We start from the raw sequence: 26879 nt of genomic DNA on the forward strand, positions 1-26879 counted from the left end.
CTATTTATTTTTCCTGGGGCACCAACTTCCGGCACAAGTTGGGCCGAAACTTCCAGCCCCCGGAATTTGGATCACAATCCAGCACTTAATGTCAATCTATTTATTTTTCCTGGATGTGCCCCTGGTTAGCTTGATGCTATGGGGCTTATGGTTCATTTACGCATGCTATTTTTAGATATTTAGGTTTATTGAAGGTGTCACATATTGCTGTAAAGAATATTTGTCCTGCAACACTGAAAACGGAGCAAGCAGGGAGGGTACTGACAAGTGACATGGTTAAAGCAAATGGCCATGAAATTGTTTGACAAGCGAAATTGGTGCACGATAGTGGTGCTTCAAGGACAACAGAAGTAAAAAAAAGGAGTAAGAGAGGAGGCAAGACAGCAGGAAACTAAGTGCCTAAACTTATCACGAGAAGCCGAGGAAGAACCGGAGACAAATCAAAAACTAAAATGCCACCTGTACTTATCGTGTGAGGGAGATGGTAAAACAAACTCATAAATGTCTGTTTCAAACTGAGCCGGCCCTTTCGTCGCAACAACGGATTCAGGAGTGGTTTTGGTTTTTGATTTGTCTCCGGTTGCGCGGTGCAGTGCATTGACGTTGTGCTGCCCGTTGGCACTACGTACCTGTTTTTTTTCTAGAATATATCTCGGTAGGTATATCATGCATTAAAAAAGAAGGCCGCGACGCAGCAAATTGTCAAGTTACAAGATTGCTCAAGCAACATCGACGCAACATCCACAACACCTAAATCACAAAAAAGTTTAGATCCCACAAACAACCCCGCGCCTCCCCAGGCTTCTCCTTCCTGCCCAATTGAGGGCCAGGAACCCAAGCCTGCCTCTGCCAACAAACGAGGCTAACTGCACTACCTACAAGTGAACTAAAACTAGATTTGTCAAGGAACCAAAACCCTTCTATTTTGAGGAAGGGGCCCTGCTGCAACTGCGAGGGAGAGGGGATAATAGAGGGGGAAAATTTGATTATATTCCGGAAAAAAAACAACAACAGAATTTCCCAAAGCTCCAAATTGAATTTCAGTAGTTTGCCGGCCGCGTGGAGTCTGGTTCTATCCCTTCTTTTTGTTTGTTGTTACCTTAAGGGTTGGTTCCTCTCACCGATGAAGCCGCAGATACCGAGGACACTAGATTTTGACAAAAACCGGTTGAAAACCAGTCAAATTTCGTCAAAATTTAAATTCGTTTGAATTTCAAATTTCAAAAACCGGTATACCACCCGATCCGGACCAGACCGGTTTTCCCGGTTACCGTAAAAACCAGTGCGGTTTTGGACCCTGGTTACCTTCACTAAAGGACTTTTTTCTCCCTCCTGTTCTTGGTACACTTCTGCGTACCGATCGTCCAAGTAAACATAACTTCTGCGAGTAGAACTGTGGCAAGAAACCATCATGTCATGTTAACCTAGAATATGCACTACTATTTCTGATACCAGGAGTAGAAACTACTATACTATTTCCAGAGAACTTTTAGAATTTACATGTTGCAATCTGATACCTCCTCTGGGCTCTAGCAGTCTCACAACAGGAGCGAGGCATTAATCTTCATATAAAATTAAAATTGTAAATTCTCAGTTGTTTATTACATGGCCAAATACGGTAAAGTGCCATCTGGATTCCTTCTTGTTGACGATACACAACTTTCCTTCAAAAAAATTAGTGCAAATTTGCACTATCTAGCATTAACGCCAACAAAAAAAGTCCAGAGGGAATGGTACCCTAGACTTTCTCTTGAGACCAAAGTGTGGATATCTGAACCCCAATTACAAATTAGCATTCCTGCCACCAGAAAAAAAGAGTGTTGTGACTTCAAACTATCAAAACTCACAAATTGGTGACGGAAATGAAATCACTAAAATAAACACAGAGCATTGATCAGAGTTTCCAGTTACAAAAGTTTCGAGAAATGAATGTAATTTCAAGACGAAGTGGTGAACAGTTCACACACAAATACAAAAGTTTGCATCCAAGATGTATAATACTAACACGATGCTGAAATGCCATTAAAAATACAAATGCAAATCACATTAACCTAACCCAACAAATTTTAACCCTAGCCTAACACATCACGTTCCAATTTTATTCGTCACAATGCCAGTACAAAAATTCAATTCACTTACATGCATCTGGGATTTGAATAGAGGCACCTACCAACAAGCTGAACTTTTATTCTAAATCTTCACCAACAGCAGTCATAGTAACCCTACCTCCTGGAAAACCCAAAGTAGGGACCTTCCTCACAGTTTCACTTAATATCAATTTAGCATCATTAAACAGTAACAAATGCTAGTTCACCACGCATAACTTAGTATAGTACAGCTGTGGTTGAATTTTTGCTATCGAGTTGATAACCTGTAGCCATAATACTAGTTTCATCTGACAAGTCACTGATCATTACCACATTGAGGAAAAAGAAGAAAAATAAAAGGCCATTCCAAATATATGACTTTTCAAGTTACTGATTGGAACCCAAGATTTCTCCTCGCATCAAGAAAATTAACTGTCTTAACAACATATCGAGCAAGGAACAGTGTTTCAACCTGTACAAACTGTAACAACCAATAAAGTGGATAAAAATTATACCATCATAGCTTTCACGGCATCTTTTGCTTCACTGCTGCTTTTAAAGCCAACACGGACAGGCTTGAAACCAAAAAAACAATAAGGGCAACTTAGAATAGGATAGTATTATGAGTAAGAGCACGCACAAAAGGAAATTAAGCACAAAACATCTGTTCCATAATATTTATCTCTGCCACCAGGTGTACAACCCAAGAAAGAACTGGGTCTAAGAAAAAAGATAACAAAAAATAGCCATATATATCCCCATTAAATGATATGCTATAATTCTTTAATATACTTTACATTAGTATAGCAGGGAGTAGAGTAGAACTATTACATTAGTTGATTTTTTTTAAATTAACTCGACAGACAAATATTTTGCAAACTCAACTCCTAAGAAAGACAAATATGTCCATGCTTTTAAACAACATAGATGCACTGATTCATAACATCTTATTTTTTGTCAGAGCAACTCAACAAGAAGTATTAACATGGATTACTGAAGAATACTGCATGTTAGTGGCCCATGTAACAAGTGAGCCATAGGCTTGAGAAGTGAAACATTTTTGTTTGGTAATATACATTTGGTGAAGGGCAGAATGAGCATGAGGCCATATAGGATCATTTCAGGTAATTGTGGTGTCAGAAACAGTTGCGAATGGTCAATTTCAGTAGTCCTACAAGCTTTCTCACTGCGAATCAACTCAATCCCCTGATCTCAAAAGCTACTTAGGAGAGGTTATCCTTTTCCTGATCCTGTGTTGAGATGGGTACTCCACTTTCAATGCGTATTTTTTTTCATCAATCATCTGTTACTGAAGAGGTTTTCTTGCAGTCTTTCTAACCCCAAAAATGCTTTGGTTACCAAGGACACAGCTCACCAGTGTGTATAAATTCACGACAGCAATCAGCAATGCATAAGAGGGATAAAGGTATTTGAAATATGTACTATTTAAGGAAACCAGCAGTGCTGAGGCTATTGATGTGACGATGAACCGACTTTTGCTAACCAGCTTAGAGGCCAATACCTACTGTTACTGTCTGTATTCTGAAATATCGAATAATAAGTTCTTGTATTAACCCATATCCAAGCTCAAAACATAAAAAATGAACAACCAGCCACTAATTTCATAAAACAAAAGGTAGCTTTCTAATCACCTCATAAATTTTATTCTCTGCCCACTCACCAATTGCACAAAATCACATGATTAACACAAAGCTGCCATATGTTGGCCTAAGTTTGAACATTGCTGAAAATGAGTGTAGATTTTCTGTCAAGGGGTTCCCATATCCCTATTAATGAATTTTGCATGTTGCAATGTTTCAAAGGTTTGTCACAAATAGACGGTAAACTTAAGATGTCTGTGACATTTTCATCCTAAATGTCGAGAAACAAAATGGAAAAATAATCAATCTGGCTTTCTTCATCATCTACAAAAGTGCCACTTGTGTTTTTTGAATCTGGATATCAAAGATTATTTTTAACATGATCTTTTGCATGTTTACGTAACCTATGTGTGCTACATCTGAGTTTTTATGAAAAAATTGAAAGTTGCAAGATGTCAAATTATCATATTTTCAATAATAGGGCCACGGGAACCCATGCTCACTGTTAGATACATTAATCCTGGTGATTAGTATAGCAATTTCCTAGTAGTTGCCTAATAATTTCATGATAGTTTCCTCTCTAACTTAGAGTGTAAATCTAGTCTAGTCTTTGTCTTGTGTGTTAATTAAGCCTAAGGACTGCTGCTATGTACTTCTTCCATCTATAAATAAGAGGCATGAGCCCCAGCCAGCTGCAGCTTATCGCAGCCCCAAAATATTCAGCTTCCTCCTTCAGACCTGCTCATTCTCTAGCTGCAGCATTGCTGCAAGCTATCACTAGTTGTTGTATTTCTAAAAGTCACCAGTGAATTTTCCGCTGATATTCTCATCATTTAACTAACTCTGCCTTGTGAGTTTGATAAAGATATAGATAAACCAAATGCATGGGTTTAAACTCGTGAAGTTGTCAACTAACATCGATAGCCTCTTAGCTTTTTTGGGGATCTCTCTCTTTTTCTTTTTCTTTTTTACTTTTTGTGGTGTACAAGACGTAACTTTGACTACTGCTTTTTATAACTTTATGGACCAATCAATCAAATACAATTTCCATATAAATTATCTGCTTTTTAAACATATAGTTGGCCTGCAGGGACTGTAGGTCCCAAATGAAAAAAGAACGGAGGGTATAGCAGCTAATTATGTAGGAAAATACCTTTTGAAAGGAGGCAGGTTTGGGCAACTATGTTGAGCACATCTTTGCTAATGCACGCATATACACGCTCATTCTATATGCGATTCCAGGCACAATCAGTCCATGGGTAACCTAGTTTTTGGTGTCAGTGAATTTGTTCATCTTACAACTTCTTACTCAAAGCATTCTATATCTAGTTTTTCTAGTGTTACCATAAGCGTCTTGACTGAAATACGTATCTTTGAATTAATATTTCCCCCCTTAATGAACATCTGTGAGATGATTTATCAATTTCAAAATAGCGATGTTCATCAGCTAATGCAGAGAAGGTAAATGGAAGAATTCAAGAAGAGGAAAGAAAGATGAATGGAAGCAGGACATATATATTTAAAGAGAGAAAACGAGTAACCTGCAATATCTCATTTAATGACTTTGCAAGGGCCAGCCTCACATCAGAAGCATGCAGAGACCCACTTACATAATCAGCTGCAAGCTCCTCCATGCTTAGATATGTCCTGTATAAAAATGGAATACAAGTATACAGTACTATTTAACAGTCCTAGATTGACCACAGGGCAAACATACTGGCACATGATATATTAACAAAAGGGAAAACATTTTGGCACATGATTCTGAGATTCTCTGGTGAATGTATTTTAGTTGTAAATGCCTCGTTGAGTAGTGATGGTACAGACTGGATCAAACAACTGTACATTCTACAGGTCAATTGTGTAATTAGCATTTGCCAGGAAATAGGCAGAAGTGACTTGACAGAGAATCTTACTTATTGCCACCATTCTCCTTCTTTCGAATCACATCAAACTTTCCAAACCAAGGTAAGATGACATATCTTATGTACCCCAAACATGGATTATCTTTCACTACGTTTGGAGGGCAGAAAGCGTATTCTATTTTTCTACAGATAAGTTCCTGCAATACACAGAAGGCAATGAACAATATTGGTTGTTACTCAATTGTAAAACTATCAAATGCAATAACTAATTATGGCCAAAAACTAGATTAGACGGTGAACAATATAAGATAGAAAAATTCCAAACTGCTTAAAAAACCACAATTGCATGTCAGAACTGCTCAAAATGTTAAACCACATCCATAACACCCCCTTCGGTTCCAAATAACAATGAAAGTCCGCTATTGTTATTTGTTACTCATTTCTGAATCAATAGTGTGTACTCATCTATTAATGGTGAGCAAAAGTTACAAAGTCTGCAAGGACCTTTGACTCTTTCTACGCCCCATAACTCTTGTATCAAAAGGTTTGATGTAAACTTATGTTAGTATACAGAAAGGTGCATATATAATCTTCTTCTTCTTTTTCTTGGTATCAGGATAACCTAGTTTTAGTGCAAATTTGCACTCTAGGTTGAAGGAAAAAAGAGAGACGTAGAGGCAAGGTTAGCATTATAAAGGCAGGGCTGGGTACACAAATATTAAAGGAGCACAAACCTCACTATCTTCCATGCAAATATCCCACCCTGGCTGCAACTTTATTTCCCTTTCAGGGTATTGTAAGAGACTAGGAGGCATATCTGTACTTCAAGTTAAGGATGTGTGTCTGGGTATGCATTGGATCATTAAGCGTGTATCCACAGTAAAATAAAGGAAACGGTAACTAAAGAGGGCATGTAAAGATACGGTGCAACACTGCAACCGGCTGATTCTTTCTTTTTAGAAGCTTACAGTAACGTGAAGCTAACGAGGCGGCATCACGCAAATCCTTGCTCAACAGCCATATGTCCACCTGCAGTTCAAAACTCATGGCATATGTACAAAGGCAGGGAAATAACGTCATTCAAAAGTAAGATTACGGTGAAAATATTAAACCCGACATGAACTTTTTCAAACACACTATTCACTGCTCGACATTGCATAGACCATATTCCTACCCTATAATACGCAGATGTTTCAAAGATCAACTTTCTGTTTTCACATGATTTCTATGTAAGTTGTGAAGTAAGTATACTAAAAGTATTTTAATCTGGTGACCATAAGGTCCGACAAGTTGACGTTTGCATCAATTTCATAACTGTGATAAAAAGACAATCCAAGCAACATATTGTTGGTGCCTGTCCTTCCAAAGCGTTCCTTCCCATCAAAGAACAGTACGCATATTATTTAGAGTCAACCTGATGCTGTGATGAAATATTCTGCTCTCAGCACTTTCTCTACACACAGTATAAATCCTAAACTACATATTTTTACTATTATTCAGAAAGATTATGGTTTACTTGATACATATTTGGAGTATTTATTGTTATGGAACCCCAAAATTGTTAACAACGCAATGAAAGCATCCAAAGGTCCAAAGGGCTAAAAATAAAGACCAACCTAGGAGAAACGAGGTGGCTTTTGATAAAGAAAAAATAGGCATCCGAATTCTTGTTAAAAAGGACTTGAACTTGGGCGGCCAGGGGTACACCCACACCCTTAATTTCCTTCCAAAGGGCTAAGAATAATTACAACTTGCACGCTGGACCTTAATAAATGAAGGTTAACTAAATATGTTGCGCCTTACTTTACTCCCTGCACTTTAAAAATTCCAGTCTTCAAGGTGTAGCATTGATCATTACTCCCAGCAGTTATAAATATTTTTTTAGGGGAAGCGGGATAACAGTTATAAACATATTAGTGATCAAAGCTAGACACTCATGGACACATACCCTAGAGACAAATTTGAGAAAGGTTGCAGTTAAGAAACACCCTATGATTGATATACTTTTAAGGAGGAAAAAAGAACCTTCTGGAATAACATGCTTGCACACTGCAAGCATGGCTTAATAATCTCATCAGCAGTTAATCCTTTCATCGGATCTCTATTTCGAAGAGATCTGCTTAGTAAACAGAAATGAGACAATAGTCATGTTCAAATGATCTTCCGTTTGATATTCAAATCTTACCAACTGAAATAAATATTGAACACCCAAATAATCCTAACAAGAATATACCTTACTAATTCAGTCACAGTGTTTCTCCTTCCAATATCCATGACAAGTGTGGCCAGTATGTGTCGGCATGGCGACTTATTTCATCTGACAACCACACTAGCTCTACCCCATCAAAAGCCATGCCAGCTGCTTTCCACATCTCAATATTGTATAAGCCAATATTTCGCATTTTATTGGGATTGCCACCAATCTGGTGGTTCAACTGGGCAAAACAGTCTGCCATTAGGATTTTAACTTTGCAACCAGAGTTAACCATCTTATTGACGTACATTGTCTTTATGATCCCCTGTAGAATGAGAACAGGTCCATTCAAAACTAGTGAAAATCATACTACAGATTTGAACAATTTGCATGTCAGCAGTAATTTGAATGGCATGGCGCCATTTGAAAATAAAATCTGCTAAATGAGTAACCTGAAACCGCACAAAGTGAACGGACTTAATAGTACAAAAATGAAAGTTAATTCTAAAATCATGTATAGTTAACATTTGCCTCAACTCATTAACCAACAGTACCGTCAGCACAAGAAACTTATGCAGTCAAAGCAAACCATCAGGTATGTGTATAGTGAAGAATAATCCATTCACAGCTCATTAAATTTCACTTTGATCTAACTGATATCCATCATTCAGGGAAATCCCACCCCAGTCCAATAGGAGACTCTTGTTCTTATGAGATTGATGATATATTAATGTACACCGACAGATAATCGAGCATCTGGCCCATATAATTGTTCTGACATCTCTTTAAATCCAAGGAATGAGTGAAAAATAAAATGAGTGGTTCTTTCGTGTTGTTTTGCAGCCCGTTGCACATTTAGGCCTTTTTTTTCAAACTTCAAGCCATCATTGTTGTATCAGGCTGCAATGCAGTGGATAAACCCAAAAAACATTTTCATGCATCAAAGATTGCTGCTTTTAAATTCGTTACAGACTAAAGAGTGCATCCGCATAAAGCTATCCCCATTCTTCCTTAGCAGCACTACATACACTTGATGTCGACCACTCCATAAATATTCAGAAAGTAACATACACAAACTCTACCAGCAAAAGAGGGTTCCAATACCTGGAATATATTCATCGTGGGGAAGGGATCACACCAAACATAGCAAATGCAGGCAGGTTTCTTCTTTAGCAGTAACTCTAGCTGATACTCGCAGACACGATCCCACCCAATGGTCTTCAGTGTTGCAACTCTGTCACCAAAACTCCCTTCCACAGTATCTCTGAATATAAAAACTCCAAATCAGCATGCTAACATTAATATTAGGCCAAGATCGAAGGTAGAAGCTAACAAGGTTACCTAGTAGGGTCGACAGCAGGATCAGCAGAATTCTCCACGGTGATATTATTGTGCTGCATGCTCCAGTTTTCTTCAGGTATGTCGGCCGGACTTGATGGAGCTCGCCTGTAGCAAAAAAGAATCAGATAGGGGCCCGAAAATTGTCTCCTTTTTTCCAGTTCTCATAGTGAGTAACCCATAAAAGAAAATAATTTTTTACGGAACATGAGTTTGACAAACCACACTGGAAACCTGAACCCTATTGTTGCATCTGCAAAAAATCAAATAGGCAGGACGACAGATCTGACCCGCTATTATTTTGTCGGTGCTGTCCTTCTGGAGGATTTTCCGATTGTTCCGGCCTAAGGCAGAGGTGACGGAGCTGCTGTGGCATGGTGGAGCAGCGGCCCGGCGAGGCGGAGACCTGGAAATACCTATTCATCGGGCGCTTGCATCCATTGGCCACCAGTGCATATACCCTAGCTAATATTGCCTCCATATGGGATTATGGGAGAGCAAAATCCAGACGCTGCCGATTAATCCGGCCGGCGGCCGCAGCCTCCGCGCCTGCCTTCGTGGACCTCGAGCAGCCGCCGTGGTTTGCCTTAGGAATATAAACCTGACTCGGGAGATGTTCAGTCAGGACTCAGGAGTTGTTTATGTTGGCATTGCGATGCGATGCCCACCCGTGTCGTGCATGGATTCGTAGCTCCGTTGCGTGACCACGTCATCCGAACATGGTACATCGAGAGCAAAGTGCACCTCGCGAGTTAACAGAAACATCTGACAAACGAAGTTCTAACCGAAATCCATCCAGAGACCAGGAAGCCAGGATTGCTGCGCAGATTTCTGCTGCTGAAGAGGCAATTCATCGCTCCGCCAAGTTACCCGCTACAGATCACCGTCACCCTGCACATTAATAGGACGTCACATCAGGCCAGCGCACACGCTACACAAAAATAGATATCTACAATGTCATCGAAAGAAAATAATACTGGCCCCAGCGAGCACCCACCGGCGCTCCGTTACTGAACGCAAGGCGGAGGAGCTCATCCGCCAGTAACTTCAGGTGGCTTGTTAGAGCAGTCCGCCCTGTGAGCCGCGTATGACCAGAGAGCCCCACCGCCTATACAATAGCCGAATCTTTTTTTTTAAAGAACTTCGGCGGGCAAAAAGCCAGCCTGCACCACATTTTTATAAAAAACCAACCAAGCAGTGGAGGAGAAAATAAAATTACAATCTCGTGGCGAGATGGGACAACATGACGCCCAGTCCGTCAGAAGAGCTTTGCGAGACAAGGAAGAGCAGCAAGAGGCCCGGAAGAGCGTTGCACCGCAAGGTGGATCCCTACCTCATCCTGTCGAAAGACCATAGCGTTCCGACGCTCCCAAAGATTCCAGAGCAGGGAAATAAGCACGGTAGACCGCACCTTGTCATTCATGTTATCGTCCCAGAGGTTGGCGATTGAATCGCAAGCCGGCACGTTGGGGTGAAAGGCCTGCAGTGACTCCCAAGCCGGACGGATGGAGAAGCAGTGTAGCAGCATATGCGATGTGGTCTCCGATTGATCGCAGAAAGGGCACAAGTCGTTGGTTGTGATCCCCCTGCGGAAACGCCTGTCGTTGGTGAAGATCCTGTTCCGAAGGGCAAGCCAAAGGAAAATCCGGCTCCGGTTGGTGGCATAGTTTCTCCAAATGGCTGGGGCAAGGGGCGCATCCATCCGCAAGGCGAAGGCAGCCGAGTACGCCGATTTGGTCGACAGGGCCTTACCATCCAATCGGCATAGCCGGACGTCCGGTACCTGCACATTCAAGATCACCGAGGCCAACAAGATCTAAAGGTTACCAAGTTCAAGTTGCGCGTAGGACGTAAGCCTAGGGCGAAAGATCTCTAAGCTGGCAATCAAGGGAATAGCCGCCGTGACCGAGATGTTGGGTCGGAGGGTGTGGGAGAATAGGGCGGGGAAACGAGAAGCGAGAGTGTCGTCCCCATTCCAAAGGTCGAGCCAAAAGGCAGTAGCCCGGCCGTCCCCGAAGGTGACTTTGGTTATGAAACGGAAAAAATCCAGGCCTGAAGCTAGGTCCTTCCAAATAGCGGAGTCAAGAGCAGAGGTGTCGCCGAGGTCCTGTTGCAGCCCTCACCCATAAACAGAAGCGAAGCGGGATTACCAAGGGTTAGATTGAGGGGCGTGAACTTTAGCGAGATGCTTGAGGAGTAAGCAAATGTTGTGAGTACGAAGGCAGCGGAACCCTAATCCCCCTTTTGACATTGGAGCACAAACTTCATCCCAGGCAACTTTACAGTCACCTCCATTGGCGTGATCCTCGCCCGTCCAGAAGAAGGAGCGGGCGCGCTTGTCAAGCTCGAGAAGAGTGCCCTTAGGGAGGAGTAAGGGGCCCATCACGTAAGAAGGCATGGCTCGCAGGGCAGATTTAACCAAGATTGCCCGACCACCGATGGAGAGCATCTTCCCTCTCCAGCCAGCCAGGCGACGGTCAACCTTGTCAATGATAGGGCGAAAGGCGGAAAGGGGGGGCTTGTGGGAAGAGAGAGGCAAACCAAGGTAAGTCTAAGGGAATGAGGAGACATCACAACCTAGAATGGAAGCCATGGAAGAAGCTAAAGACGGTTCGACGTGGATGGGAACGAACGAGCTTTTTAGAAAATTAATGCTTAGGCTGGTGGCATCGGAAAAAGCCAAAAGAATATTTTTAAGATTGGTGATGTGCTCAATGTCAGCGCGAAAGATAATGAGAGGGTCGTCGGCATATTGAAGGATCGGGCAAGGGAGAGATTCGTTGAGTGGGTGGGCCAGATGGCCCTGGGTTGAAGCATCGAGAAGTAATCGTTGAAGCACATCTGCAACGATGATGAAGAGGAAGGGGAAGAGGGAATCGCCCTGCCGGAGGCCCCGACGACACTGGATCCAAGGCCTCGGGACCCCGTTAAGAAGTACCGCTGACTGGCTGGAAGAGTTGGGGTCGGCGATCCACCGACACCATTTATCGGCGAAGCCTTTCGCTTTTAATATGAGGTGCAAGGCCTCCCAAGAGATCGAGTCAAACGCCTTGCTGAAATCTAATTTAAGAGCGATGGCAGAGGCTTTCCGTTTGTGACAAGATTGAACGATGTCTGCCGCGTAAATAAAGTTCTCCGAAATACTTCGGCCCCGAAGAAACCCCGTCTGATCCAGGTGCACTAGGTCGGGGAGAGACGGCCTGAGGTGAAGAGCAAGCGCTTTGGAAATAATTTTGAGGCAACAATTTTGGAGAGAGACCGGCCGAAAATGGCCGGGAGAGGAAGCGCTGGGTTTCTTAGGCAGAAGAACAATGTAAGCTTTGTTGATACACCGAAGGTCAGCGGAGTGGTTGAAATTTTTTTGGAACGGGACCAAGAGGTCCGGCTTGGAAAGATCCCAGAATTGTTTTTTAAAAGCCGGCCCAAAGCCATCTGGCCCAGGGCTGGCATTGTTATTCATAGACAGAAGGCATTCCTTAATTTCAGCAATGGAGAAGGGCTTCACCAGATCCAAGGCTTGAGAGGCAGAAAACTTAGAGCTGGACACTAGTTGGATAAGATCGAAGGAAAAGGAGGAGGAGCCTGGAACACCAATGATCCCCGAGAAAAATTGTCGCAAGGCTCCCTGCTTCGCCGAGTGAGTCGAGACGAGCTCACCATCGATGTCCAGAAGTTTGATTTGGTTTTTACGAAGCCGCATGGAGGCACACATGTTGAAATAAGAGGAGTTTTCATCCCCTAATTGACAATCTTTAATCTTGGCCCGCTGCCGCCAGTACGAAGCAACCGCAGCATTGTAGCGATGCAGAGATTGCTTAACGGCCGCCCGAAGGGAGAATTCAGGGATGGACAGAGCCCGACCCTCTTCGATTTTGTCCAAAAAGGAGATGACGGTGAGACAGTTCTTAGCCAGAACGTGAGGTGATTTGGCTTGCCGAACCCACTTCTTAGTCATCTCCCTAACCCGCTTGAGTCTCCGGCAAAGAAGACCAGGCTGTCTTGGGGACCAGCGATTTTGATCGAGGGAGTGCCAAATGTGGACAACCAGTTGGCAGAAAGGAAGGCTCGAGAGACAGTGATTGTTGAACCGAAAAATTAACGGCTTAGGCACGTTCGTGGCCGCAGAGAGAATGATAGGAACGTGGTCAGAGGTGGAACGTGGGATGAAAGAAGTGGTCGAGTCCGGGAAGGTTGAGCTCCACGAAAGGTTGACCAAGGCCCGGTCTAGCCGCACCAAGGTGGGCACCTCCTGTTGGTTTGACCACGTGAAAGCTCGACCGAGCAAAGGAAGCTCCTGCAACTGAAGCGAGTTAATGGTGGCGGAGAAGGCAGCGGCTTCAGGGGCGTTAAAATTGGCGTTCGAACGCTCGTTGGGACGAAGGACAAAGTTGAAGTCTCCGAGAATGGCCCAAGGCCCATCCAGTGAACGGCCAATGGAGGAAATTTCCTCCAAGAAAATGGGCTTGTCGGTCGCTTCGCAGGGCCCATAAACATTAGAAATAAAAAATGCCAGGGAGGAAGCCCGAGATTCGAAAGAGCAAAAGAGAGAGAAATTGGCCCGACAGACCGAAGTGCAGGCCCATTCCCTATCGTCCCAAGCGGTAAGGATGCCGCCTGAAGCCTCGCGAGAGGGAAGGAAATGGAAGCACCAGCAGGAAGGAGGGAGAAAGGTGGAGGCTTTAAAAATTGAGATGTCTGGCAATATCGTTTCCTGTAGACAAATAATGGAAGGGGAAGAAGAAAGGGCTGCCTTAACGTCAGTGCATTTTGCTGGCCTGCCCAGGCCACGCACGATCCAAAAGACAATTGAGATTTTTCTAACCATAGAAACTTAAGCACACAAAAAACGGGTTAGGCCAGAACAGGCTGCCACCGAAGGTGGCAACGGCCGAAGGGGGAAGCCCAACAACTAAAAGGAGGGAAAGCTGGCCCAAACAGTGGCCGAAAGGAAAGCCCAAAACACGGGCTCCCGCAGTGCTAAACAACATTAGGAGGCCTAACATCCTAAACAGGTGGGGACACCTAGGTCAGCTCCATGGGGTCGACGCCGCAGGCCGCGGCCAGAAGCTGCACGTCGGGCGGCGGAAGAGGCTCCAGCCCTTCAGCCACCGGCTGAAGCAGTTCGGTCTCCGGGAGGACCGAAGCCGCAGTAGCCACTGCCGAGGAGGAGCCGCCCTCGAGCTTGGCCTTCTTCCTTGCCGCCGCCTTGTCTAGGATCGTGATGTAGGTCGGCGTCTCCGCTACGGCAATACGGGCACTGCGACTCACAGGAGAGGGGTCGGAAGGCAGCGGGGGCGGCCTGTCGAGCAGCTGCAGCGCGCCCACCCCGTCCAGGACCCCCAGCACGAGGGGCTCGGCGGGAAGAGCAGATTGGTCCCTGCAGATGACGTCCACAGAGAGAGACGGAGCGTTTTCCAGCCCCACCGAGGAGACTCCGGCAAGGTGTCTGATAGAGCAGGACGCTAGGTTGGCCACGAGCATGCCTAGATCGCCGGCCCGCTGCAAGGGCAGTCGGTACAGACCCTGCTCGCCATGCTCCCCGGAGGCGCGGACTTCGTAGAAGCCGGGGAAGAGCTGGATGTCGACGTTGGACGGCCTGGTCAGGAGCGGAGAGGACTGGATGAAGGGGGTTGGCACAGCCACTTGCGTGATCCCCCTAGGCATCTCCACGATAAGATCCCGGGGAGGCTCCGAAGCCTGGTCCAGAGCTGCCGGCGCTGGAACACATGCCCTGGGAGAGTCAGGCGACGGCGGAGGAGCAACAAGCACGTCGCCCGAAGCCCCGTGCGGCTGCACCAGGCCGTCGCTGCCGCCGCTGTCCTCCCCGTCCGAGTCCGAGTCCGGCGGTGAGCGCAGCGGGAAGGGGTTGTCGTGGATGGACTGGAGCACCTGGGGGTGGATGATGGAGATGTTCGCCAGCATGCCCATACCGGAGAAACCGTAGACGGCGAGGGTGTGAGGCACATCGGTGAGGGACCTCGCCTTGACAGTGATCAGGACCGCGGAGTAGTCCACACCTGTGATGCAAATAGGGTTTATCTCATAGGGGTTAGCGAAAGGAGTAACCGAGTGGAAAATGTGGCCGGGCATCCAATGCTCAAGGGGGAAATCATCAATGGTGAGGGCAACGAGGTTGAGGCGGTCGAAGAGGAAGCGGCTCTCGGTGTCATCGTGGCGTGTACGGTGTGTTCCCTGGCACGGAAAGGCTGGTGGAGCATGGAGTACTCACGCTCAAGGTGGGAGTCGAAGACCACAAGAAGGGCGTAGCAACGGGACAGAGTGGTTGGGAGTTGGGGCAAGCGCGCGGCGGATGAAAAAGGCGGGGGACCTGGCTGGGGGATAGACATGGGCAAACGCCAAGTTGTCGAAGTGTTCGAGTAGCACGTGGGGCATGAAGACGTTGACGCAGGAAGGGCGGACAGTCAGCGGAGAGGCATTGACGTTGTAGATGGGCACCGTGTCCGAGTCGGAATCGGAGAGGAACTCTTCCTCGGAAGAGGCGTAGTCGAAAGCCGGGACGAACTCGGGAGAAGCCGAGGGAGGCGGTGGAGCGGGCTGCGGGTGCACCGGTCTGGGCTGCACCAGGAACCCGTCGGAAGGAGACGTGGCGGGGACACGTTCCTCTGGTTCCTCATCTTCTTCTTCCTCAGCGAAGAAGGACCCTTCGGAGACCATGGGCTTGTCCACGAAAAGGCCGTCCGGACTGGCCGCACGGTCGCCAGAGGCGGAGTCGACCTCGACGGAGGCCGCAGGAACGGGAATGAAATCCTCCATAGAGTCTAGGACAGAGGAGGGAGAGCAGGAGTTAGAGATGTGGGAAATCGAATGGGAGAGCGTTAGCTTACACGAGCCCTTGCGGTGACCGAAACGCCGGCAGGACATGCATCTTACTGGGTCGCGGCAGTGCTGCACAGAGTGGTCGGAGGCAAGGCAACTGAAGCAACGTCCGGCGAGACTGAGGGTGGGAGGAGGCCGAGCAGGTGAGGAGTGGAAGAGGCGACGAGGGGTATAAGAAGGGGAGTACAAGACCTGGGCGTAAGACCTTCAGCTCACGAGCGGCGCCGAGAAAGCAACCACTGTTGGGGAGGCTGTGCAAGGGCTGGGCATGGTGGCCAGACTGGCGGCCCCGGGCGTGGAAGGCCGAGCTTGGACCGGAGCGGCGTGGCGGGGCGTCTGCGAAGCAAGGACGGGCTGCGGGGGCAGTAGGCAGGGTACAGGGCCGAGTGGCGAAGGCAAGATGCCCTTGGCCAGCAAGTCAATGGCGAGAGGGGGCATGCGAAGCTTCCTAAAAAGGGGCGCGGGATAGCGTAGCGGTTTGCCGCCTCGGTAGACAAGTGTCCCCAGCAGCCAAGGGCATGGGCAAAAGGCGACTGTTGGCTGGCTCTGGCAAGGCGCGTGGTGCGTCCGTCAGGGAGACCACGGGGGCACAGACAACCTGCGAGGACGAGCCAATGGCTGAAAGCCTGTCCCCCTCGGAGGACGCACCAGAGGACAACGGAACGGACAAGATGGTGATGCCCGCAAGGAGCCAGCATCCGCCAGAGATTCCAACGGGCGCGGGGCAAGGGCTAAGGCCGAAGACGACAAGGAGCCAAAATTTGAATCCAAAACCTGTTGGCGGGGCGGTCCCATGTGGAAGCTCAGAAGCAGATCGCCATGGCTAACACCTTGAAGCGCAACAATGAACTTGGCAATCTGATCGTTGGCGACCGTGATCGAGAAAATGCGAGAACCGAGCGAACGAACTAATGGGGATTGGAAGGAGGAGCCCAGCCAGTACCTCATGGCGCGCTCGATCATACCTGGGCCAAGCGGATGGGACGGATGAACTTGTCGGATCCAGACCGATGAAGGCCAGCACCAAGTAGACTTCACCGCCAGCGGGAAGCACACCGGCGAGTGAAAGCTTTCCAACGCGAGTTGAAGCAGAACATCGCCCGGAGTTTTCCAAGAGGAGGCAGGGAATGCGCGAGAACGTCGACGAAGGGCCGCAGGAACGAAAGGCGACTGGAACCCCCAAGCCTGGCCGCGGGACGAAGCCATGGAGCGATGGACCGCAGCAGAAGCGGCCGGTCGGAGATGGGCAGAAGAAGAAGAATCGGAAGACCGAGCACGATCGAGAATGGGAGAGGTGGTCGCAGTAGTCGGGTGGCTGCTGCGAATTCTGGGGCCGGCGCCGGGACAAAGCGGTAGAAAAACTAACCCTTGGTGCGTTTGAGCTCACGGCCTCGCCGAAGACGGCGGAGGCGAAGGGGGCGTAGGAGGCGGCACCGGCGAGGAGCAAGGATGTGGGTGAAAGCACGAACGAGTGCTCCGCCGGCGGCGACTACTCCTCATAGCCGATTCTTCCGCGAACGGAAGCACGTCCCTGTACTCGTGGCAAATGCGGGTGAGGCCGTCCATGAGCCTACTGGCTGTAGAATCAGCCATGGCCTTGCTCCTCTGCAGAACGATACAGTCTGTATCGGACTTCCGGCAACGAAGCGCAAGCATGAAGCAGTAGGCCTTCATGCTCTGCAAAGCGTCATTGGTCACGTCGTTAACAACGACATAACCCCCACCAGTGACAAACGCGATTAAATTTTCTCCCGGGCTCTCTTTCGCATCGAACTCCGATGCAGCCCCTATGATAACTTTTGTCCCAGCTACCGACCCGGGAGAGGACGCCGGCCACGTAAACGCCATATAGGCAGTAGGCACTCCACATGCAGCCACGAAACATGAAAGATCTTAGGCTGAGGTCCAACATTGAGAGATAACAAAACATAAAAGATCCAACACACATGGAGTTTACACCACAAATTTGCCACCCATTTCTAACAAAGCTTATATACCATAGTTTGGTTCCATGCCAAAAAAGATTTATGTTTTTTTTGACAATTTTTAGATATTATTTGGCATTCAATAATGGAGAAATTTAGATGTCACCCACCCGATTCGAGATCTTACTTTTTTTTCGATACAAGCTTAGGCTGAGTTCCACTATTGAGAGATAACGGTACGGGTCCTGACCCAACCCAGCCCCCCGAAACCCCAGTTCGCCGCCGCCGGCACGTGCCACCGGGCAAAGTCCGCACAGCGTCGGCGTCGGCTGGGCTGGGCTCTTTCAGTTTCCTGCGTCCTGATCTGCATTGACGGCACGGGCGGCTCTCCCTTGGCGGCGGCTCTCCTCCGGGCCTCTGGCAGCGGCGGCGGCCCTAGATGTGGCTGTGCAACGGCACAGCCCCCTGCTACTGCAGCGGCCCGGTGCGGGGTGCCTGTTCATTGCCGCCAAGGTTCCACGGCCCTCAGGCAACCAAGGATCCCGATCTGGTTGCTGCCTGAGCGGGATGGTGGGCCTCAGGGCCTGCATAGGGCGTTTGTTGCTGCTGGGGAGATGGTTAGGTGGCCCGGCCATCGCTGAGGCGCAGCCTGGAGGATTGCGAGGCTATGCCGGGTGAAAACCTTGCCTTTGGCTTGTGGCCGAGGCCAACGGCGGCGACGCCCGTGGGTATCACTATCTTCTTGAAGACATCGCTGAGGTGATGTGCTCGCTCCTCCATCCGGACCAACTCCGAGGGAAACCTTAGGTCCTTCCGAGGACCGAATGATGGTGGTGTTGTGTGCGTCACATTCCCTCTTGGAGGAGTCATTTTTGGGGTTGGCTCTAGTGGGACGGAACAGTGGATGGCATTTGGTCTACATCGTCGATGCCAGGTCTGACAAGTTGCAACGCTTTGATCTCTTTTTTGAAGATGGGTTGGCGGAATATGATGACGGCTGATTCCGAAGCTTGTGCAAACGGCATAAGTTGTGGATTTGGTTGACCGGTTGTGCCCAGTGCAGCCTGCGCATTTCGATGTTGGTGGTGGTCTTGCGGTGAGGGCACTCGGCCCTAATAGTGGCCAGCTTCTTCATGAGGCTTGTAGGTATCGATTGGTGGCTTTGGGGTTTTGATCGTTGTATTGTTTTTTTGCCAGGCTTGTAAATAATTCAATAAAATATGTCTGTGTGCATCATTTTGATGCAGAGGCCGGGGGTTTCAACCTCTTTTTCATAAAAAGGTATTGAGAGATAACAAAACACGAAAGATCCAAAACACAAGGAGTTACATCACAAATTTGCCGTCCATTTCTAACAAAACATATATCCATACCAATATATTAAATTGTTGAAAGGGAAACCTTGCCCCTATATGGGTTTTGATGAATGATGACAACATGGTTGAGGAACTAATGAGTTACACGAAGTGTTTCAGGTTTTAGTTCCTCAGAAGAATTGGTTTAGCCAGAATCGACCTAAAGTACAAGTACCGGCTTGAAGTATGAAGAACTCAGTGAAGAATGGAAAAAAACGTTGAAGCATAGCTTTCTTCACAGGTATTTCCGTAGCTTTTTCTTCATTTGAGTATAGACACGTTGTACTATTAAGGGGGGTTTGAAGTGTGAAGCTGGTTTAGGTGAAACCTTATTTTTCATGTTCAGCTTAGGCGAAACCACATTTTTGTGTGAGTGTTTTTCGTCGGAGTGAACAATGAAGCATTTCAGGCTTCACAGAAACTTCCGCGTGAAGTCTTCACTCTGATTTCAAATATGTTTGAAAATCTTTGTCGCGTTGTGTTTGGATCACGTAATCTTTCCGTTGTGAGAAAACAGGATAAAGTGTGAGCTGGGGTTTCAGTGCTCACTTTATCCAGCGGGTCACAACGGCTAGATCTACGAGGCCGAGGCTATATAAGTTGACCCATCTCGAACGGATTCGGTGGTGATCCCGAAGGAAACTATTTTGAAGTACCCTTAGAGCTGAACTGAGTGTGAAAAATGGGATCCCCTCTCTAGATGAGCACTTGAAGCTTATTACTCTTGACGATTGGCATCACCTAGACGGCTAGTAGTCAGTGTTGAAGAGCAATCGAAACTTGTGATTCACCATCAATCAGTCTGTGAAGGTCCAGAGATCACCTCAAGATCTACCACGAGTAACTGGGGCGAGACTTCAGTCTTAACTCAGGAGGATTGGGTGGACTTGTGTGTCCGCGAGTTCTGTGTGACTCAGCCCTCTCAACAGAGACGTAGGATTGTGCCAACAATTTGAACTTCGGAAAAAAAATAATCGTGTGTTCATGTTTTGGTGATATCGTTCCTCACTCTTGTATTCCTGCATCTGTTGAAGTAGTTATATTGTTGTTGTTCTTACTTCTGTTGTTGCTGCTATACTCTAGTTTTACATTCTTCTTTCCGCTGCAACTCTAAAACTTGCTTAGTTCAAAATCTTTGTAATTGAAGTGTTGTGATTGTTGTCAATCTTCGGTCTTCATATTTCGAAGAATTTTAAAACCAGTTACATTCACCCCTCCTCTGTGACGTACTCGATGTATGTCCCCCTCTTCGTTAGACGACCCCGTTCCATGAAAAGTTTTTTCGTCAGTCCTCCCACGGTCCCACCCCCACATGTGAGGGAAAAAGGCATCCCATCTCTCTCGTTCCTCGGCGAGTCCCCACGTCCGCCTCCTCGCGCTCGGCCGACCTCACGTCCTCACCAGGCCAACTCGACCTCTCCCTAACCCTCCTATCCCCACCCTCGGCTCCACCCCATGATTTCCGGTGATGAGATAGAGAAGAGAGAGAGAAGGGCACGAGGGAGGAGGGGATGCCACGCAATTTGACAGGGCGAGAGGACCTCGAGGAGCGCGTGTTGTCCCTGAGGCATGGGGTGCCGATTCCGACGTCGGGACAGCTTCTCCATCGCAGGGTTGGTCGTTCGAGCTCTCTATCGCCATTGGGATCTGGCCCCAGAGGCAGCCCCCTATAGTCACGCGTGCCCCCGTAGACGCAGCGGCCGCCGCTCTAATCACGCACGCGGCCGTCCCCTGCAGAAGCCAAGATAAGCCTCCTCGTGTGCAACCCCGGAGCTGAAGCAGGATCGGAATGATGTCGTTTTTAACGGGGTGTGTGTGGGGCTATCTAGAACTGTCGGAATGATATCGTTTTTAACAGAGTTACAGTTCCTCACTTTTTGCAGGTTATCTTCAGAGTTACCCATTGGATTTGACTTTGACCTTACCTGCTTATTGCGTCCCAACAGAACTTTTTGGATACTTGTTGCAACCGTCTGGAGACGGTCGCTCGCGATTTCTTCAGCCGGGATATTTGACGGTGTACTAGACATTTAGATGCATAGACTCGCTATGTTAGATATTTTCCGCTAGCTTATTTTTGTATCCTCGATCCATGATTAGTGATTTGTAAGTTTTTGAACACACTTTGCAATAAAAATGGCTGTGTGCATCGATTGATGCAGAGGCCGGGGATTCTCTCCTTTTTGAAAAAAAGGGTGTGTGGGGCTGAAATGGCCAGCTGCTCCGGCACCTTGGCATGACGCGCCGATGCCTGGCGCGTATATTTTTCAGAATTAGGGAGTTGAGCCGCTGAGGAGGATCCAAAGGCATAGAGACTCGGTGCAGTGCGAGCAATTGCTCCATGGTCAGGTGCGGGTTCTCCTCCAAGGTTGATCTCACCTCCGCGCACAACAATAAGGTAATTAAGCCGTTTTTGCATCAGTGTTACAGATTTCGCAATCTGATCTGAACCTCATACTTCATGTTCCATTTGTTCATTCATATTCACTGTGTAACTTGCTCTCTTGTGAATGGTTAATGGGGTAAAACTGATTTAGTAGCCATTTTTGCATGTCTGTTAATGGTATCAGCGGGCAGAGCTGCAACTCGAGGTGGGCTGGCGGCCAAGGTGGAGCAAGACAGAGATGCCATGTGGAGAGGGAGGGTGGTTTGAGGTGGATGGTCGGATGGAGGTGGTGGCCCCATGTGGCAGCAGAGGCGGAGATGAGAGAGATCGATAGAGGAGAGGAGAAGACGCACAATACATGAGAGAGAAAGAAAGGGAGAGAAGAGAGATGGGAATTTCACGGTCGTGATGATGCCACGTCATCGATCCGTGGCACAGCCAGTTGGATTGGTGTCGTGGCTTTGCCGAGAGCCACACTTGGCAAAGGCTTTGCCATGGACTAGGTGTCTAGGCCTACGACAAAAACAATTTTTTTGTTGAATCTTTGACCTGTTGAATTATATCCAGATTAAAGGTATCGGAATTGCCTAGGGTGGTCAGTGGTGTTGTACCAATACTATTTTGTTATTATTGTCCTAGCTATTCCGTAGCAACGCAGGGACACTTCTGCTAGTACCCATAATATGGCTCCAAGCCGAAATGATTTAGTTGTCAACAATTTTTGTTTCGTATTTGATAGCTCTAGAAAATGGTACATAATTATTTTTAAATAAAAGTGGTGAATTTATTCACATCACTCGTCATGAATGTTAGTAAAAATATCAACTAAAACATTGGTGAACTTAATACAAAACTTGGTTTGATGCTTCAAATTAGGAGGTTCAACCCTAAGTTAAGAAATTTCTTCGGAGTTATTCCATTTTGTCAAGCATGTCTCATTTTTAAATTTGTGTATTTCCTAGTACTATTTATGCAAGATTATATACCCATAATATGGCTCCATGCCAAAAAATAACTATTTTACGACAATGTTTTGGTATTATTTAATTTTTCTATCAAACAACTCTAGAAAATGGTAAATAATTATTTTACATAAAAGTGGAGATTTTAAATTTGAAGTAAAGTTCCGGTGGAAATTTTCTCAAAAATGGGAAAACTAATACAAAACTTGGTTTGGTGCTTCGGATTATGAGGTTTAAACCTTAAGTTAAAAAAAACAAATCTCCAGAGATAGTCCACTTTGTGAAGCATGTACCGATTTAATTTTTTATTGACTTGTACATTTTATCCGAAGCTTATATACCCATAATATGGCTCCCTACAAAACTGAATAATTTTTTGATAATTTTTAGGTGCATTTAAAATTCAATCTTTCCTATCAAACAGCTCTAGTAAATGACAAATAGCTATTTTTACATAAAATTGGTGATTTTAAAATCAATCTTGAATTTTAAAAAAAGGATTAGTAAAAATATCAACTCAAAATGGCCAAATTAATATAAAACTTGATGCGAAGCTACAAAGTAGGAGTTGCCCTAAGTTATGAAAAATCTTCGAAGCAATTTGTGAAACATGTACGTTATTAAAATATGTGTATTGCATTGTAAAATTTATCCAAGGCTTATATACCCATAATATGGCTCCATGCCAAATTTTTTTTGACAATTTTTAGGTTTTATTTTAATTTTTCTGGGAAATGTTTATCTTATAAAGTGGTTATTTTAATTCACATTACTCATCATGAATGTTAAATAAAGGCCTAGTAAAAATATATACTCAAAAATTTGGCTAGGGTGAGACAGAACTTGGTTTGGTGCATCATAATTTAAAGAAATGGGAAAAGGAGAAAAAAAATACACAAAAGGCGTCTCGAGTGTGTTGATAAAACAGTCGGCAAAGACTAACGACAAATGGTTTGTCGAGTGCATTTTTATCTAGACACTCGACAAAAAGGAAGCGACATAGGTGGCAACGTCAACCGTGGCTGGTAGGGGCACATGGGTTTGTCGAATGTCCATGTTTTTACCTATTTTTATCCTCGGTACAGTCGGCAAATCATCTCTTCGCTGACTTGTTTTCTTCGGCAGGAGTTGTTGCCGAGTATCCGATAAAAATGCACATGACAAACTAAGGGGCACTCAGCAACTACGCTGTGTTCGGTAGTGTAGGATTGTCGCAACGACTACAACTACCCCATTTCAGAATATAGCAAGAACAAATAAATACGATCATCTCAAACCCATTTTAGTCAGAATTCTAGCGAGGTAATGCCAACACCTAAACTATAAATAAGGCACACATGGAAATATGGAGTTCACATCACCAAATTTTTTAAAAGAAATTCTGGATTTTGATCAACAAACTAGTAATACAACATAGGAAGTACTAAAATTTGCACGCCATGCATCAAATATATCCTTGATGTTTTGTTGAAATCGGCCATTTTGCGGTTTCGAGAGATTGCAAACACCAAACACATGCGCCATGCAGACGAGCATGCTTTATCTATTTCCACCTTGCTCATGCAAACATTGGTTCTTGATATATTTGCATAGAGGAGCAGCAGATTTATATATGATCGATCGATCGATCGATCGTTTAGGGGTGCAGGTTCAGGCATGCTAGCTTGGTTGATCCCTAGCATACATAATTAAATTCGACGCGCTTACGGCCGGAGATATGATGAAATCAGTATCGTCCGAAGAAAGCGGTGCTCTGGCCACTGTGCGGAGAAATCATCGGCAGTGGCATTGGCGTCAGCTGCTGCTGATGACCGCCGTAGCAACCGTCAAGCACGTTGACGGCCGCCGCTCTCCTCTTCTTGTAGTTCTCCTTGAAGTAGGCCTGCCGCAGCTTCTTGGTCTGTTCGGTCAGCTCGATGGCCGGGTTCTTCTCCATCAGGGTGCACGCTCTTTCCAGCGCCTCCAGCTCCCGCTGCACCGCCGGCGGCAGCACGCCGCCGCCCCTCCCCATCTCCTGCAAAGCAATACATCGTTGCATTTTTCGATTAATCAATTAAGTAATTAGCACGCAGTGCAATGCAAAAACTGTTGGATGTATCTATACCTGGATGTTGAGGATGAGGGACCTGAGGCTCTTCATCTTCCTGTGAGGCCAGCGGGCAACGCCGAGCTCGCGGCAGCGCTTCTTGAGCACGGTGAGACCCACGTTGAGCTCCCGCGCCGCCTTGGTGATGGGCATGTAGAAGTACTTGCGCAGCTCCTCGAACCCGATGTTCTCCAGGCTCCTTCCACCCGCGGCGTTGGATCCCTCCCTGATGATCCTGCGAGCACGCGGCGCCGCCCGCTGCTGCTGCGTCTGCGGTTCAGCGTATCCAATTCCAACAACGGCGCCAGCAGGAGCCGCCGGCCTGGAGACGACGATGGAGGAGGAGTCGCCGTGGCGCGCTGCGTTCTGCTGATGCAGCTGCATGGGAGCCGCCTGTTGCGGCTGCGGGCCGAGACTTTGATCCAGTGCCCGCGGCGGCAGGATAACAGAAATGTTGTTGAGTTCCTCCGGCTCCGGCTCGGGCTTGACCTGCAGGTCCATGTCACCGAAGGCCTCCAGGTCGATGTCGCTCAAGGGCTGCAGCATCAGCAGCGCGTCGTCGAGGAGGTCGAGGTCCAGGTCCAGGCCGACCGTGGAAAGGTCCTCGGGGAACGGCGGAAGGACATTGTCCGGGTACAGCATACCATTATTATCGCCTGCAGCCGGCGCGGGGATCATCGATATCGGCAGGTACCCCGTCATGTCGGCGTCCTCCCTGATCAACCAGACAGCAATCCATAAGCAATTTTCGTCATGCTTGCAAAGTACAACATCGAGACCATATAACAATTAACAAGACCAGAACAGAACTGACGAACCTCAGCATGAGAGCTGACGAGCAGTCCTCCACCTGGCCAGTATGGTCGCCGGGAAACAGGGCGGCGGCCATGGATAAGCAGCTCTCGTCGCTGAAGAGAAAAAGAATTTACCAAATCAATCGATCTGTGGCCTGATCGTGATGAAAATCTAGCACAATTAAACAATTAAGCAACTTGCAGAAGGGCTCTCTCGCTGGATCAGCTACTGACCTGGTGAAGAGCGATGGCGGCGACGAAGAGGAGGATGAAGACGAGCACAAGGGGAACGGGGCCAGCGGATCATGGAAGCACCTGTCAGCATCGCCGCTGTAGTATCGCTGCATCGCCTCCATGGATCAGAGCGGCGGGAGGGCGGCCTGTGGATCGAGAAAGAGCAAATCCCATGTATCAGAGGCCGCGGCCTGATGATGCCCGACGATCGAGATGATCTTATTTAACACTACTATACTGTGAACGCATGCATGCATGCGTGGATTGGGTGGGCGGCGGCGTAACCCATTCCCGGCGCGTTTGCGTTTGCCCGAAATGATTGATTACACGCAACCTTACAGTAGATTGTACTAGTATTTCTCGGAAGTAAATATGCAGATACTGCTATATACGGAGTATGATTCGGTACAATTTCCCAGATAATTTGCTAGAAGCAAATAAAGTAGTCGAGATAGTAGTAATTGCTAGGAAAAATACTCCGGTTAGTGGAGATAATGGGTACTGTTGATTGGCCATGCATCCCGGCCTCGTCTTAATTAATTCTGCTTAGTGGGGTTCCCGGCGCAGTGATTATCGAGAAACGCCTTCCTCGTCATCATGGCCATGATCCAGGGCTCTTTACTACGGGACGCGTCGATCGATTTACTTGGTGTGCCCAGCCCAACTAGTACTCACTGTGAGCGCGAGGTGTATGTACTCCGGTGCATGGGAACGTGTTTGCATACTACTCAAACTGTTCTACCACCGTCGTTAATTTGCCGAGATAATTAAAGGGACCCAAACTTAGTGAAGAAAGGAAAGAGCTGTGGTAAATAAAGTGTCGATGGTTCACATGTACGTGGCAGCCTAGACCCTAGTTGAAAAGAAATCCAGAAGAAACATATCAAAGCATATGTAAAATTTACAAAAAAAAAAAAAATGGAGTATGATTTTTTTTTGGAAACTAAAAGTTTTATTAAAAATGACTTCTGGTGTTGTTATATCTAACAGAAGAGAAAAAACTAGATATATAGACTGAATATATCTCAAGGCGACTGATTTTTTTAAAAAAAAAACTTTAAATATTAGTAAACACATCAGAACCGTTGGATCAAAATCTTGGTGCCATACCCACTCCTTCCTCTCCCACGTGCTGCCTTTGGATTAGGATCCAATGACCAAACACGACAAATCTTATCTCTAACTAAAAAAACAAACAACTTCTCCTAATTAGAT

The 26879-nt window shown here is 46.7% G+C and overlaps 2 protein-coding genes across 3 annotated transcripts; both read right to left on the reverse strand.

Moving 5' to 3' along the window:
- Nucleotides 1-1412: 1412 nt before the first annotated feature.
- Nucleotides 1413-9994, reverse strand: LOC100824796 (tyrosine--tRNA ligase 1, cytoplasmic). 2 transcript variants are annotated; one of them, XM_024460047.1, is made up of 11 exons: nucleotides 9376-9976; nucleotides 9089-9193; nucleotides 8852-9011; nucleotides 7787-8072; nucleotides 7579-7669; nucleotides 6477-6582; nucleotides 6288-6370; nucleotides 5605-5750; nucleotides 5230-5335; nucleotides 2603-2662; nucleotides 1413-1798 (listed from the first exon to the last, which is right to left on the reverse strand). In XM_024460047.1, exons 4-11 carry the CDS (start codon nucleotides 7825-7827, stop codon nucleotides 1790-1792), a joined length of 642 nt encoding a protein of 213 aa, XP_024315815.1. In that variant the 5' UTR covers nucleotides 7828-8072; nucleotides 8852-9011; nucleotides 9089-9193; nucleotides 9376-9976; the 3' UTR covers nucleotides 1413-1789. The 2 variants fall into 2 exon arrangements, with proteins under 2 accessions (XP_024315815.1, XP_024315814.1); XM_024460046.1 differs by lacking the exons at nucleotides 1413-1798; nucleotides 2603-2662; nucleotides 5230-5335; ... (1 more) ...; nucleotides 6288-6370; nucleotides 6477-6582 and having other exon boundaries at nucleotides 7604-7669; nucleotides 9376-9994.
- Nucleotides 9995-24276: 14282 nt separating this feature from the next.
- LOC104583278 lies at nucleotides 24277-25786 on the reverse strand. Its single transcript, XM_010235117.1, has 4 exons — nucleotides 25665-25786; nucleotides 25455-25544; nucleotides 24655-25351; nucleotides 24277-24564 (listed from the first exon to the last, which is right to left on the reverse strand). Exons 1-4 carry the CDS (start codon nucleotides 25784-25786, stop codon nucleotides 24277-24279), a joined length of 1197 nt encoding a protein of 398 aa, XP_010233419.1.
- Between the last annotated feature and the right edge of the window lie 1093 nt (nucleotides 25787-26879).

The sequence above is a fragment of the Brachypodium distachyon genome, chromosome 2, assembly GCF_000005505.3.
Source record: "Brachypodium distachyon strain Bd21 chromosome 2, Brachypodium_distachyon_v3.0, whole genome shotgun sequence".
Taxonomy (NCBI): domain Eukaryota; kingdom Viridiplantae; phylum Streptophyta; class Magnoliopsida; order Poales; family Poaceae; genus Brachypodium; species Brachypodium distachyon.

What these genes read in the sequence shown, in the direction of transcription:
- LOC104583278 (XM_010235117.1), bottom strand. Translation starts at nt 25,786, where the DNA reads ATGGAGGCGATGCAGCGATACTACAGCGGCGATGCTGACAGGTGCTTC. An exon ending in CCGCCATCGCTCTTCACCAG is followed by an intron (nt 25,545 to 25,664) that starts GTCAGTAGCTGA and finishes TTTTCTCTTCAG; the next exon opens with CGACGAGAGCTGCTTATCCA. An exon ending in TCGTCAGCTCTCATGCTGAG is followed by an intron (nt 25,352 to 25,454) that starts GTTCGTCAGTTC and finishes CTGGTTGATCAG; the next exon opens with GGAGGACGCCGACATGACGG.
- LOC100824796 (XM_024460046.1), bottom strand. Translation starts at nt 9,566, where the DNA reads ATGGAGGCAATATTAGCTAGGGTATATGCACTGGTGGCCAATGGATGC. An exon ending in CACCGACAAAATAATAGCGG is followed by an intron (nt 9,194 to 9,375) that starts GTCAGATCTGTC and finishes TTTTTGCTACAG; the next exon opens with GCGAGCTCCATCAAGTCCGG. An exon ending in CCACGATGAATATATTCCAG is followed by an intron (nt 8,073 to 8,851) that starts GTATTGGAACCC and finishes CTCATTCTACAG; the next exon opens with GGGATCATAAAGACAATGTA.